Source organism: Ruditapes philippinarum, unplaced genomic scaffold (assembly GCF_026571515.1).
Source record: "Ruditapes philippinarum isolate M1 unplaced genomic scaffold, ASM2657151v2 ctg2145_1_1_1_1, whole genome shotgun sequence".
In the NCBI taxonomy this organism is placed as follows: domain Eukaryota; kingdom Metazoa; phylum Mollusca; class Bivalvia; order Venerida; family Veneridae; genus Ruditapes; species Ruditapes philippinarum.
The window spans coordinates 3,583-20,159 of NW_026866323.1; the positions used below are offsets into that span (position 1 = coordinate 3,583).

Genomic DNA, 16,577 nt, shown 5'->3' on the forward strand with positions numbered 1-16,577 from the left:
GATAATAACAATCTAAGAACTCTGTCTTATATATTTCATCATGTAATAGTAAATCATTTAGAGATTTATTACTTACTCATTTTTCAAGCAATATTTCATAAAAATATCAAAACAAAACATTTCTATTGTTTTTATTGATATTTGAATTTTTTAAGGAAAATGTGCCACTTGTAGATCAATCCGGTTTAAATACCATACTGGGGTATAGATGTTGATTCAAAACAGAAAATTGTTGAATTTTCCATGAAATATTGACACTGATTTGACACAAATGCTTTCTTCCACATGTGTTGTATTGTTAGGTCATCTCTATCTTTGAGAAAGGTAGTTAGCTTTAAATTGTCCGTCTTACAGTGCACAAAAGGCTAAAAAAATGCCCTCTGAGATTATGAATCCAAATTATCTCTTAGCCATTTCATTTCTCAGTTCCTCAATCAGATACAAAAATAATATTCATCTCTTTACAAAAGCTACAATGATGAGTTTTGGTATTGGGCGACTTGGGAAAAGTTTATAATAGAAATAATTTGGATAAAACATAGTATTTTTTTAAGAAAAAACAGACACTAATGACAAGAGTTTTTGTATGACCCTCGTGCAGTTTTTCATAGCAACATTGATACATTATAAATAACATGTGATTAAAAAATCAATAACAAACACAAATAAAGTCTGTAGAATCCTTCAAATAAATGAAATATATAGAAACTCACAATGTGATAATTATGTGACAAAATTGTAAGACCATTGATTTATTTTTAAATATTCATTCATATTTATTAACAGATAGCTAAATATAGCTGAACACTGTAGTTATAATATTCAAATACTTTACCACATCTTAAAATTTGTAATACATGTACTTGTTCTTAGACTGAATGTTTACATTACAACCACATATTCAATATGTCATCACTTTTTGTTTTCTCCAATAGTTTATTACAAATAAGCACTAATTTCAACATCAGCCAGAATTATCAATGGAGCACTATCAGTGTTCATAGACCAGCTTTAATCCTTTAAGTTATGTAACAATAAGCTAATATATCCTGTCATAGATACAGGTCATTAACAGGTTATTATTCCACCTGCCATTCACTAAAGAAGTCATTTCCTTTGTTATCAACAACAATAAATGCCGGGAAATTCTGAACCTCCACCCTCCATATTGCTTCCATCCCTGAAATGATAATTATAAACTTCTGAATTGGATCACTTGTTACATATTTACATACACATCATGTGATAAAAAACTCACATCTGAATACTTTGTGATCAGAAGTGCTCAGATGAACTTAAATTCATTTGAATTAATGTTGGCAGTAAAAACATTCACTAAGTCTTTAAATTGTTTATCAAATATCTAGCACTTTCGTTACAGGATAGTTCTATATATAAAATGTATATAATACATGGGAGTTAACTTGTGCAACAAGTCATAATTACAAGAAAATTATGTTTTTCCCCAAATTCTTCTGTGCCAATACTGTGTTTATTTAACATTTAAATTTCTCTTCGGGCACAAGAATCTTTAAATTGAAAATTTAGAGATGTCATGCATTATATAGAGGATATTGAAGTGTATGTTAAATAGAACAAGTTGAATTTTTGAAATAGCATTTGAAACAGCAGTTCCTCAGACAATTAAAACAGAGGTCCTTCTTCTGAGATATGTATTCCCCGGATGTTTAGCAAGCAATCACCAGATTCCCCACACAATCCTGAATGTCCTGGTCTATAAGACATCAATATAGCTTTACTCAAGTCTTCATTAAATCTTGCAAATTCTTTACCAAGACAATGTACTGGGAAGGTTAGGGATTGCTTCAGAGTAAAATTTGTACAACTTTTTCATCACAAGAAATACCATCACTATATATGTCTTTCTTTCATACACATTAAATATACAACATTATAATGTATTATATTTAAATTATCATGTACACTCACCTAATTCAGGATATTCTAATTGTTCCACTTTGTGTATACAATTTTTGGCTAGAATAGCAGCTGGGCCACCAATAGAACCAAGATAAAACCCTCCATGCTTCTTACATGCTTTTGTAACCTGGAGAAAACAGGCACGTATCTTTTAACTTAATCTTCAAAGTTTTATTCTATTTATTGAAAATTACATCATTCTATTTATAGTGTATAAAATTATTACACTTATTCACTTATTTCTAAATATTTTCGATTAAATTGAAAATATAATCTTGATAAAAATATAATCTTGATTTACTATATCTTCTTAAATTGACCAGCATTCTTTATCAATTCATATCAATGAACATATTACATTATTATGATAGAGTAAAAATGCTAAGAATAAAAACTGCTATAAACATCATGTCATAAATGACTGAGTTATTGGAAATTTTAATTTTTTACTACTTTTAGTTTATACTATACTGTGCTTTTCTTAGTTGATGGTACTTAACGCTTTGAAACAAGAAGGGAAACAAATAATGAAATTATGGTATAACAAAAATTTATAAGCTGAAACATTAAAGTACTTTCTGCTGTATGACACAAGGAAATATTAATATATTCAATCAAAATCAGATTTAATGGGCCAGACGTAGACCATAGGTCAACCATTATGAAAACACCATGTCATCATTTAAATGATGGTTAAAGGGTGTTACACTCTAGTTTTTTCATGTTTCAGTTAAAATTACTAAATTTGCTAAATTTTAAAAATTATAACTATTTTTACTTTTTACCTCAATTTTTTTTTTATAATCAGGAACATTAAGAAAATGGATTATGATAATTGTTTCAGACGTATGCATACATTTTAAGGGACTATTGTGACTTTTTACAGAAATTTGTAAATTGTTGTTCTGTTCTATGAAAAAATCTATAGATTTAGTATGTTTTGGACAAAAACTTTATTGTTCAGATGTATGACTAAAATATGTCAATTTTGACCAATGTTTACACTATTCACATGGAAATATGGCATTACCATGAAGTAAGTGATGACGCAGATTAGTGATGTTGACTATAATTTTAGTTTGATTATGTAGGAAGCTATAAGTTTATTGAAAAACTCTCGAATCCATTCTTGTGACCAACCGGTACTAAGCAATAAGTGTAATGTTTTTTATTCACAGAAACAAGGGCTTTTGATTTTTAAGTTTGATTTTGCCATGAACTTATTATCCAGTAAAAATATTGTAAAATTATTAATGAGTTGCTGTGCATTTACCTGTTTACTTCTGTTTCCTTTAGCTAACATTATCATACTACCACCGGCAGCTTGAAACTTCTCAACATAACTGTCCATACGTCCTGCTGTCGTAGGTCCAAATGATCCACTAGCATATCCCTACAAATCATATATACCTCATATATATTTAATCATTCATTTAAGTATATATATTATATATCATTCATTTAAGTATATCAATATTACCTTAAACTCTTAATAAATATCTTAATTTATACAACAAATTATCAGATATTAGACTTAGTCTGTTATAAATCCTATCTATTCAAATGATTACATTTGTAACAATAAACCAAGTGAAATCATGATGTAAAATATAAATCAGGAAAACAGTACATGCAATAATGTCCCAGAATTCAGGTGACTGTCAAAGAGGTGTAGACATAAGTGCATGTACAAAATACACAAATACAGCAAATGCTGTTTATTAGTATACTGTTAAAAATAAATAAACATAAAAGCTAACAGCGAGTGGTAGCCATCATTGTAGCCAGTCCATCCGTGAGATGGGGCACTGATTCCAACAGATTGAATAACATTTTAACTTCTGCATATTGAACTTTTTCATTACCTCTTATAAACAAACAAAATAACAGTCTTTTCTTTTTTCTTTTGTTATACAAAGAACCTCAACTTTTCATATAGTGATATACGTGTTATCATGATTAAAATCATGGCAAAACATAAGAAACATTGATATAATAATTATATTATGTTACCTCAGGTGTTTTAGCAGGACCAGCATAATATACCGGATGTTGTTTAAAATATTCCGGTAAACCCTCACCACTGTCTAATCTCTCTTCTAACTTAGCGTGGGCAATATCTCGTGCAACTATCAGCGTACCAGTTAAATTCAGCCTTGTTCTGATTGGATACTGATCTAATAAACTGAGAACCTCTGACATTGGTTTGTTCAAATCAACCTATAAAATATAAAGTTGACAATTTACAAAACTTTATCATACCTAGTGATAAGTTCAAAGTTCTACCTATAGTTTTTGTTACACAAATAATTTGTCCCTTATATATCTTATAATTGACATTATATGATTTGTAACCCCTTGCAATGTTGTACGAAAAAACCTGCGGATAATAGACAGTTTTTAAAGTAAGTAAACCACTAGAATAGTATATAATTTATGCTGCTTTGGCGACTCTGTAAAAATGGTATTGCACAGCCATGCATTTTTTTTATGTGACCTCATTTGCGTAATACAAACATAGTGTAAAGACGGGCTAAATGTTACCATTATTTACTGAAAGGGTGCGCAATAAAAAAAGGGACTCTTTTTACTTCAACATTTTTAAATTTTTTGATAGGGTTTAAAAAAAAGGAATATCAAATTTGTGTATCTTTTTTACTGAATTTATTGAACTCTTTGAATAAAATAATATTTTGCTCGGTATACTTACATTTATAACATCGCTTCCTAAATCTTTGTCTTCAACCTCTGGTAGATATTTATCTGGGTTAGTTTCAAGCTGTTCCAAGAACACTCCCTCCTCACTGATCTTACCTACTATCTAAATATAGAACATACACAAACATAGAGTAACAGCATATATTGCTTCTTTATGTTAGATTTTAAGTCATATTGACCTTGTTAATTTCTTGTTAAAGAAGACCTCAGGTGCCTTTTCATGCATTATTTGAAGCACAAGCATATGCACCTCAGTAAAACCACCGACCCCCTGTAAGATAGCTAGATAGCTTCCCAACCTGCACCTCCTAACACTGAATGATCCTAAGTCCTTTGTGGGGCTTGAATCCATAGCAGTGTGGGACTGTCTTTATCATTCAGTCAAACTGTTAAATAAAAGCTCTGTGACATTTATTATCAACTTCCTTATCTTATTACATTAAAAAGAACAACTAATGTTTTATTGTCAAACAAAAACCAGTATCCCTTCAGATCAATAAAATAAGTTTCAAAAAATCATATTTAAGAAAAATTACTATATTAACAGTTTGAAAATGTATAAATACAGTTCAAAAGAGCCTCTGTATAATGCAAAATATGACAAAATTTGCCGTTTTACCATCATGTGTCTGGCAGATAACTAATACAGAAGGGATATATCTACACAATTAGACAGGTTATAGGCAATTTCTGTTCATATTAAGTACATTTGGCCATGTTAATTAACTCTCTTGTAAACTTGACAAAAGGTTTTCATTTTTCAATTTTAAATTTTCACAAAAATTGCCATTGACCTGGATGTAAGCTGCTTTCGATAGAAATAAATCTAGAAGGTAAGTAATGTGTTACATATCTATGTCATACCTGTCTGTCAGCTGAACATGACACACCAATACCGACGGGGCACGATGCTCCGTGACGTGGCAATCTGACCACCCTGACATCATGACAGAAATATTTACCACCAAACTGGGCACCTATACCCATACGCTGTGTCAACTGATGAATCTCTTTCTCAAGGTTAAGGTCTCTGAAAGCTCGACCATGTTCATTACCTGTTAATACAAAATGAACCGCGCCGTGACAAAACCAACATAGTGCGTTTATAGACCAGCATGGATCCAGACCAGCCTCACATCCGCGCAGTCTGATCAAGATCCATGCTGTTCGCTTACAAACCCTATTACAAGTAGAGAAACTGACGGCAAACAGCATGGATCTTGATCAGACTGCGCGGATGCGCAGGCTAGTCTGGATCCATGCTGGTCGCAAACACATTATATTGGTTTTGTCATGGGGCGGCTCAAATAGTTTTGTCTTAATATGTAACATTCTAAAAATAGATGACATCAGGTAAAATGGATCTATCACTTCTTTAAGAATAACAGTTAGGCTCAGCTGCACAAAGCTTTTTTTTGATGTTAAAAGTTCCATGGATTAATTTGTTGACAGATCCTCAATGCTATGGATCACAAATTAATCTAAAGATATCATAATAATGCAGTTCTTTCACTTATCTATGTAAAAAAAAACCCACCAAACAATTTCAACATTTTAAGTTTAATAATTATTTGAAGAAGACCAAACTGTTATTTTTTTCCAACAGATATTCCTAGTTATGCTGTAATGTTAGGAACAGGTAACTTACCTGATGTAGGTAATGTATCAAGATATTTAGTTGATGCAAGTTTTACTGTTTTCAGATTAAACTCAGCTGATGTACCGCCCACTACAAATGCCAAGTGATAAGGTGGGCAAGCAGCGGTGCCAAGGGTCTAGTAAAGTATAAAATGTAAATAATTATACAACATAACATGTTTTTATAATAATAGGTTTAAACAAACAGGCATTTGTTATCTATAGTTTAGTTGATGATTCTTTTTAAAAATATTTTTTTGAAACTGCTCATGCCTTTAATATTGGAAAATTTAGCATGGTAACCAAAAGCAAATTATTAAACATAAAACCACTTCTTCAATCATTTAGTCAAATCATACAATGATTACCTCCCCTGGACCATATAACATAGAAATACTGAAATCTGTAATGATCTTACACCTAAATATATGATCATGACTATTGGATAAAATTGATGAAACTGTCCATTACTAAATTTTGTATGGTATAACAAAATTAAACATTATACATGAATCTCTATAATTGATACTTAGAAAACATAATCAATATCCATCCAATTACAGTAGAATCCCTACTAAAGACCACCTCGGATTTAAGACCACCCCGCTTTTAAGACCAGTTTTTAAAAGAACGGAATTTTCTGTTCTTTATGTCAATGGTTACATGATCCAGAATTAAGACCACCTCACTTATCCACATTTAAGAACCAACAAATTCAGAAAATTTGATATCAAATTTCTTCAGAAATACTTGTTTCTTCCCATCATGTGATGTAACATTATTAAAATAATCAAATTTCTTTATATTGTATTTGCAGGTTAAGATATATATTGTTTGTTCATACAAAATGACTAAAATAGGCCCTGGTCATATCGTGTGTAAGCAATGATAAGAATCTCCGCAATTAAGACCACCCCGCAATTAAGACCACTTTAGTCCAGACCCGATGGTGGTCTTAATTGAGGGTTTTTACTGTACAGATAAAGCTTATTTAAACTGGACACTTTACCTGTAAAAGCCCTACAATAATTAAAATTTAATGATAAATTATTGAAAATGACTGGATATAATATACATTGTATGCCAGCTAAAGAAGATAAAGTAATGAATAAAATTGAGTTAAAGGTTACCCACCTTAACTTTTTCATCAACAAATTTGAGAAGTTTTTCAGGATTCAAGAGTGCTTTTGTTTGTTGATATAAGAATGTTTTGTTGGCTGATCCACCTCCTTTAGCAATAAATAAGAAGTCATACTGGTTGCTGTTTGTAGAATAAATCTCAATCTGAGCTGGTAGATTTGTCTTCGTGTTCACCTCTTTATACATGTCTAGTGCAGATACCTGTATTATAATATCTTCTCTCAATAAAATCTCATGGGTGAATGTTGTTATTTTAAAAATCAGAGAATTCATTACATAAAGCACTTTTTTTTCATAGTTTAAAGAGACATGCCTCTAGATATGTAAACTCAATCTTCAAACCTTTTAACTTACGAAAATAAATTCATAGTGTATAAGACAAATGGTCATTATTGAGGTAAAACTTTGAAAATATAAAGCAAAAAAATACAGAATTTATAAATACAATCTCTAAAATCCTCCCGAGTAAGGGAATTGTTTGCATAAATTGACAAATTATAAGCGTTTCTGTAGATTGCAAGTGTCTCGGATAAGGCTTAATCACTTTATTAATACATTTGATAACATTTTTTACATTTTAGCTATGATAAAAATTAACACAAAACTGGAAGTGAACTGCATTAAGAGCTTTTAGGAGTACAAGAATTCTAAAAATAGAAACAATGTTGAAAACTTCCACAAAAGAAGTCTGTCCTATTCATAAATTTAAATGAGGTGTTATTTTTTATTTGAGGTAGTATTACTTAGATTATGTTAGAAAATAAACAAGTATCCATCAATGTTACTAGGTATTATTGTGTTTTACTATGGTGAATTAACTTTACTGTTTTAATTCTTATCTAATTTTGACACGTATCAGAAACATAATCTTTCTAACTAGTAAACATTGTTCTAACAATTTTCATCTGTCTGATTAAGAACTTACAGAAAGAGTATGTATATTTATATGAGCCGCGTCACGACAAAACCAACATAATGAGTTTGCGACCAGCATGGATCCAGACCAGCCTGCGCATCCGCCCAGTCTGATCAGGATCCATGCTGTCCGCTTACAAACCCTATTACATGTAGAGAAACTGATAGCGAACAGCATGCATGGATCCTGATCAGACTGTGCGGATGCGCAGGCTGGTCTGGATCCATGCTGGTCGCAAACCCATTATGTTGGTTTTGTCATGGCACGGCTCATATTGTTTAATTATACCTGTGAATATCTGAGATTTCTCTGAGTGTAAGTGTTGTAGATACCTCTAGATATAGCCTCGGCATCATTGCCCTCTGTCCATACATACTGTCCTTTCTTTCCTACAAACATAAACTAATGTTCAATCATCTACACCTACATAAACTTAAACCTGAAACATTCTGCCTTCAATTTTATCATCACTCTTTGGTGCAAAACTATTTTATATCTGTTGTAAGTGATATCTCAACAACTTCATTATAATAACTGACAATGTACAGTTACAGCTAATTCTAACTATTGTCAATAATCTCTTCAACTGCTAGGCCAGTTATTTTTGCCTTGAAAAAAGTCTGTATGAAACTTGAGACAGATGTATATAAAAATATATAAAAAAAACCTTAATTGAGAGGTATTTCATTATTTCTCAAAAAACAACAACAACAACAACTTCAATACATCATATAATGAAATTTTTTAATTTTACCCGTTTTGTTAGCAAATATCACCTGGGGAATGGGTAAACCCAAACTGATGGCAGTGAAAGTGATTATCAGATATTAGTTGTTCAGAAAGTAATAAATTCCATATTGATATTCCTGGAAACGGGTCAGGCACAAATATATGTCACAACTTGGCAACACTTTGTTACAACTTCTGTCAAGATCATATGTGAACTTTCGAGCTTTACTGGTAGAGAATACCTCCTGTGTCTCAAGAGCATGTATTATCTTAGGCACAAGTTCGGCAGCAGGCTAGCAGCTGGCCTAGTAAACATTATGTGTATTTTTTGTTTTTAAATGAACATATTTCATATATTGTCATAATATTTACTAAAAATTTCAGCCAAGTCATATAAAGTGCTTCTGAAACAGAATGTTATATCTATCTTACCCATACAAATGGCTGTTCCAGTATCTTGACAGCCAGGAAGTACCATGTTAGCAGCAATACTTGCATTCTTCAGCAACTCTAAAGCCACAAACTTGTCATTACTAGATGACTCGGGATCTTTCAAAATATTTGACAGTTGCTGTAACAATATAGATTTAAATCTTAACAATGTGTATAATTGCAGTAACAGGGCTAACAAATGTTTTGATTTACAAATAAAAGTGGCTTGATGAGCTATGCTTCAAAAAGTTTATTACAATTTAGTGTATATATTCATAAACTTTCTGTAAATAAATTTTTTTTTGTATCCATGCTATTAAAATTATAAAGAGACAAGCACCAACACTTGACATATCAGAACAAACTTTTTTATCACCAATACTAGAGATGTTGTTTACAGAGATCTATGGGGGATAATGAGTCAATGACTGATGGCAGATATCATGCTATCTCTGAGCATTTTGAAAAAAATTATCAAGAGTACTGGGTCCAAGGTTATAAAGAAACTTTCTTAGTTCAAACTTAGATCTAAAGTATTTGGTTTACAATGTACACTGACAAGTGATAATTCTGAGACTCTAGAGTTCAGAAATTTTATTTTACTACCTTAAGGTTAGGTATACATATACATATATATATACATGAGCTGCGTCACGACAAAACCAACATAATGGGTTTGCGACCATCATGGATCCAGACCAGCCTGCCCATCTGCACAGTCTGATCAGGATCCATGCTGTTCGCTTACCAACCCTACTACAAGTAGAAAAACTGATAGCGAACAGCATGGATCCAGATCAGACTGTGCAGATGCGCAGGCTGGTCTGGATCTATGCTGGTCGCAAACCCACTATGTTGGTTCTGTCATGACGCGGCTCAATTATATATATCAAGTTATGGTTCATTAGTTTATAAACAATACCTGTAGATGAGCTGGTCTAAGAAGATGTGCGATATCTACCATGGCTTGCTCTGCTATCATAGTGAGAGCTTCTGGCTCTACTTGTAAACATTTCTTTCCCTTCACCTCGAAAGTTGACACATAGTCACCTACACATTATACAAAATATATTTTCTTTTAATACACATGTTACTATAGATAGTAACAAATTGACAATAATTTCAACTGAATATGAGTGTCAAATGAAGGATTATGTAACTACCACCATGACCCAAGAATATACAACTTAAGGTCACCAGACGTCATCCAGAAAATGAAAGTGTATTTATCATGGATTGCTTGATTTTTTTATTACGACTTGTAAAATCAAACATAAAAGAAGAAACAACAGTTTTACACAACCTTGTGACTACTTTAAACCTAAATGGATTATAGTGCTAGCAGCTATTTTTGAGTCTAAAATAATCATAGTGTAGGACCTGCTCAATAATGTATAACCTCTTTATTTCACACAACCAAATTTTTAATATTTTGACAAAACTTTGTTTCCATTAAAAAAACAAACATTTGGTGCAGACACCATCAATAAGGTGCTTGATGGACCGTCTTAAATATGTAAGAGAGTTTACTCTTATAAAATTGTAACAGGCAAAAGTAATACTCAAGTACAATATGAATTGGATATAAATAATGAATCTTTTAGATTCAGAAAATGAAAACGAGAAAAGATGAAGTACAATATAATTTGATGTGATATTTTGACTTATAAAATGAAAACTTGGGTATATTGATAGCATTGAATCAAGATCTGATTTACATTAGAAATCACAATGTGCAAATGATGGTAGTTCATTGCTAATATTCTATATGGTGTGAAATATTTAAGTACACAAACATTTTCAAACTTGAGTTTAAAAAACAAATTTGATTACAGCTGTGTTTCAGTCAATACAGTTGATGGTAAGTATTGATATTGCACATTGTTGTGCTTATTTTCTTGAAACAGTGATGACAAAATGTTTTTACATAATCAACTGAAAGTAGAAACCTGACTTTATTCTTTCTTACATATTTCCCATGGTGTTTGTATAATTAAAAATTTTTAAAATGTTAAAATAATTGCATTTTTGGTAAAATCTGTATTGCATATTAAAGTCTAATTAGCCTTCTGTCTGTTTTCATAGGAGATGTGCTGCATTAAGGGAGAGTGTTTGTACAACTGTAGATGTCATGCCAATCTCATGTGGAGTTCCCTTACTGTGCCTCCAACATTGGACCAGGTATTTGTGCCCATTGTGTTGAGCTAGAACCACAGAGAAATCCGGAACTGTTAACAAAGTATAGGATTGTACTTCCAGTTTGTGAGAAATGCATCACTGTCCACAAGAAAAACATTCCCCATAGATGTCCTATAAAAAATGAATAATGTGAACCTAAATTTTGTGGGTATTTCCACAATTAGGACTGTGGCTTAACTGTTTACTTGTCTGAAGTTGCATAGTGTTTGAAGTTTTTTTCCTGGTTTTGTTACTTTAAATAATACTATTCATTAAGTGAAGATAAAATGTAAGCAGACTTTAAATTGTTGATGTATAATGATGTCTTTTGTTGTTCAGTAGTTATTTTGCATAATATATTTGAGTGTTCCAGTCATCCACGTATATTTGAGTGTTTTAGTCATCCTCTCACATGTTGGGTAAATGTTCGAAATTTGCTTTTGTTACATGTATTTTTATTAAAAAGAACTATACTTTTTGTATTGACTAATTGGAAGATCTACAAACTTAAACAAGATTGCATTTGAGAAAAATGCTATGCCACCGCATTAATACAACACCAAATAGTAGTGTAGGGAACAGATTTTTTTTGTTTCTATACAATTTTGAAGATTGTCATAATACAAAGATCATTAACCTATCTAATTCTTATTATCAGATTAGTGGTTAAATCTGTTGTTAACTCAATAAAAGATCAGAGTAGGAATATATCAATTCACTCGAGTCTAGTGAATTTGGTGGTGAAGGTCATATTTCACACAGCCTAAATTTCATGACTACAACACAGTAAGACAAGGACAACACAGTAAGACACTTTGTCGAAATCTAGGTCAGCTGAAATCAAAGTTCACTATACATCTTAATCTGTGCACATGGTTCAAATTTCATAGCTGTACATCAAAGGACAAGAAAGTAGGTCACTGTCCCCTTGGGCAAGGCGAAATTTTGGACCCAAGGGTTTAATTCAAAACAATCTTGATACTGGTCCACCAAACAACATTTCAAGTCAAATATCTAAGCTGTAGCTTTCTCCCAAATAATATTCTCACAAATATTAAAGCTCTAAGCAGACAATAACATTTTTTGATTTTTTACAATATTTATATATTGAAAATCAATGACCCCCGGGGCGGGGGCAATTTTGATCCCAGGACTATAATTTGAACAATCTTGCTAGAAGTTCACTTCACAATGTTTCAGGCAAAATATCTAACCTGTAGCATTTGTCAATTGCTAGAAGAAATTTTTTTAAAGTTTTTACTATAAGTTTTTACTATATACATATAAGGAAAACCAATGACCCCCGGGGCTGGGCCCATTTTGACCCAAGGGCTATAATTTGAACAATCTTGTTAGAGGTCTACCAGACAATGCCTTATGCAAAATATCTAAGCTCTAGGCCTTTTGGGTCTTTACAAGAAGGTATTTTAAGTTTTTACTATATGTACATATAGTGAAAATCAATGACCCCCGGGGCGGGACCGATTTTGACCCCAGGGCTCTATTTTGAACAATCTTGGTAAGGGTCTACCAGACAATTCCTTATACAAAATATCTAAGCTCTAGGCCTTTTGGGTCTTTACAAGAAGGTATTTTAAGTTTTTACTATATGTACATATAGTGAAAATCAATGACCCCCGGGGCGGAGCCGATTTTGACCCCAGGGCAATAATTTGAACAATCTTGGTAGAGGTCTACCAGACAATGCCTTATGCAAAATATCTAAGCTCTAGGCCTTTTGGGTCTTTACAAGAAGATTTTTTAAATTTATTCTTATAATTCCTTTTGGTTGCCATAGCAACCAGATTTCTGCATGGAATGAAATTTTTTGAACAACTTTGGAAGCCCTTCACCCAAGGATCAATACTGCCAAGTTTGGTTGAAATTGGACTAGTGGTTTTTCACAAGAAGATTTTTTAAGTTCACTATATAATCTATATAACACACAAACAAACAAACACACACACACACAGGTGAATCGCTATATGCCACCGCATCGCAGATGCTGCGGTGGCATAATAAAAAGTAAGATATATCAATTTTAAAATGTTTATTCACATGCAAAATATATTAAATAGTTTTTTCCAACAGACAGAATCAAACCAAAAAAACATTTATGTATTTCCAAAAAAAAAAAAAAAAAAAATCCCTACCTACCCAACTCTAAAAAGTAGGGTCGGGAGACAGCAAACAAAGACTTTTTTACATGTGGCCTAGTTACTTAATGGTGATCATAAAAGTTTCTTTCATTTTTTCCTAAAATTATGGACAGAATGAAGCTCATACACCTCTGGATGTTTGCTTGGATAGACCGACTGACAATTAAAAATGCTATACAAGTATGTCCAAAAGTTTCTTCAGGTGTATAAAAAAAACCTTACAATACAAAATTGTTTAATGGAAATTCGCATTCACAATTGTCAAATTGTAGTCATTGACAAAATTATAAATGACTAAAAAACATGAGAAACAGAGATATAAAAATTTAACCATGATTATTTATTATGAATCAAGACTTTCAAACATAATTTAATCTTTTTAAGTCCATTAAATAGCTAAATTTCAGCAGTATTTCATAGGACTATATTCTGACAAACAATGGCAATATGGCGCTTAATTTCACAGTCAAAGTGTCCCAAACATTTTCACAAATGACTGAAAGAATATACTGACATGTATGGTAGTACCATGTATTTATGTCTCAGTTTGTGTGACATACTTTACAGAACAAAACATTATACAAGTTGCTGTGATTTATTAAAGTACCTGTTAACTTTTTCCAAGGTATGTCAGGCTTTTTCTCTGTTTCTAGAATGTCCTGATAGTAAAATGGATTCACATCGCTAGCTACTGTTGCCTTCAGCTGTTTGTGAATAATAGCCCCAAATCTCTGACCAACACTGTACAACAACCTTGACTTGTGTGACAACATTCCAACTGCCTGAAGATAAAATTTATTGATGATATTGTTTAACAATCAAATTTGTGATGAGTTCATTATGCGATGCTTAAGAAATGCTTTTTTATTAAAACTTAACATCACTTACACATGGGTATTTGTATAAATAAAGAGTTAAAACTAGAAATGTGTGTCCACAGGTCACAGGTGCCCCAACACTTCATTGTTGTTGTTTTTTGTTTTGACTCTAACTTTTCGAGCTGTGCATGGCCAAGTTGAAAATTGCAAATTTACATAAGTCAAGGGCAATAACTCTAACAAAACTGACAAAATCAACACGAAAAACCCCAGGTGCACAGCTTTTCATGTTGATCAATATAATATATTCCTGTAATACTAAAGTTTGTTTTATTCTAGCTCAAGCACTCAAAGTACACATAACACAACATTTTGGGATGGTTTATACTAAGTCAAGGGCAATTACTCTACATATGATAAATAAATCCACAAGCAAACACAACAAAACATGCTGACCAACATTTCTGAAAAGTTTCATGACTCAATGTCAAATATTTTTTGGGGTATGCATGACTCAAGTTGAAAAATTACAAAAATTTACTATGTCAAGGGCAACAAGCAAATTTGATGAATTTATAACCCCAGCCAATACTTGTTATTACTAACACAACAACTGAAGACATAAGTCTTTATTCAGGATTGACATAGATATGCTGAAATCCAGTCAGTTGTTCTGAAAATTCACGATTGACATAAATATGCTGCAATCCCATCAATTGTTGCCAAAAAAAAATTCATACAAAAATATGATATTCTTTGTACATGATAAAATTTCAGGGCATAACTCCAAGTTAAATAGTATTATCAGACATGCCAATGAGATGCAAATTTCCTTTTTCAATTTTGTATTGATGGTTCCCATGAAGTCTTGTTGAAATCAATCCAGCGGTTGAAAAGAAATAGCAATATTGCTCTATATGCATACTGCACAACTAATCAAGGGCCATAACTCTATGTTGAAGGGTCTGACCAGAACAAGACAAGGATATCCTCATCTCCCCCTTGTTATTAATTGTTCCAATAAAGTTCATTGAATTCCAGCCAGCAGTTGCATAGAAATAGGCAGGAAACCATTAGTGCTCTATATGCATACTGCATACATGTAACTAATCAAGGGCCATAACTCTGTCTTGAAGGGTCTGACCACCTTAATTGCTTGTTGGTACCCATTTTTTGGCCATATTTATCGCTATATCAAAATCGGTCATGAAAAGGAAACGGCAGAAAATGAAGATCATGTACCAAACTTTATTCTGTACTGTAAAAGTTTCATGTTTATATTGTGTTTGTTTATTAGCTACATTATAAAATGATTTCTTTTTGTCCAGTAGATGGTTGGAATTCAGTAAAGGTTCATCTACAAAAGTAAAGATATTATTAAAAAAAAACAATACTTATTATCTTATAATAAGTCATTAAACAATAATCACACACTTACTTAATTACTAATTATGATATTATTTCAGTGATCGTTATCTAGTAGTTATTTTTCCAGCCGATAATCGGTAATAAAGCTAGCAAACTGTTGAAAAAGAAATGTGCACTTGAAAGACTAGTAACTTAATATGCGTTCTAATGCCATACGGACATTTTCTGACAATGTTTTACAATGCCAGCTTAACCACATTTTCAGTGCAATTACTGAATTAATTGTATCCGAAATTATTATATTCCGGTTTCTGTGACATAAACATTTTCACGCAATTTTAATCTGATTCACTTCAGTAATGAGAACAATACAGAAAATAAAAGGTACTTAAACATTAAAGAAAAAACAACAACAAAACTATCTAATATTACCGGAGAAACAGTTAGTTAAACTTAAAAGGTCAGCGAAACGATTTTCTGTCTGACAGGTCAAGGTCGGCAACAAATGTCATGGCCTACAAGGGAGGGCACTCTTGTAAT

At 32.0% G+C, this 16,577-nt stretch overlaps 1 protein-coding gene across 2 annotated transcripts; it reads right to left on the bottom strand.

Moving 5' to 3' along the window:
• Positions 1-666: 666 nt before the first annotated feature.
• On the bottom strand, positions 667-16,572 carry LOC132732123 (fumarate hydratase class I, aerobic-like). Of its 2 annotated transcripts, none has more exons than XM_060718489.1 (13): positions 16,470-16,572; positions 14,459-14,633; positions 10,437-10,564; positions 9,515-9,653; positions 8,642-8,742; positions 7,432-7,638; positions 6,308-6,434; positions 5,524-5,714; positions 4,652-4,762; positions 3,955-4,161; positions 3,215-3,334; positions 1,951-2,068; positions 667-1,180 (listed from the first exon to the last, which is right to left on the bottom strand). In XM_060718489.1, exons 2-13 carry the CDS (start codon positions 14,622-14,624, stop codon positions 1,080-1,082), a joined length of 1,716 nt encoding a protein of 571 aa, XP_060574472.1. In that variant the 5' UTR covers positions 14,625-14,633; positions 16,470-16,572; the 3' UTR covers positions 667-1,079. The 2 variants fall into 2 exon arrangements, with proteins under 2 accessions (XP_060574472.1, XP_060574473.1); XM_060718490.1 differs by lacking the exon at positions 16,470-16,572 and adding an exon at positions 16,108-16,383.
• Positions 16,573-16,577: the final 5 nt, after the last annotated feature.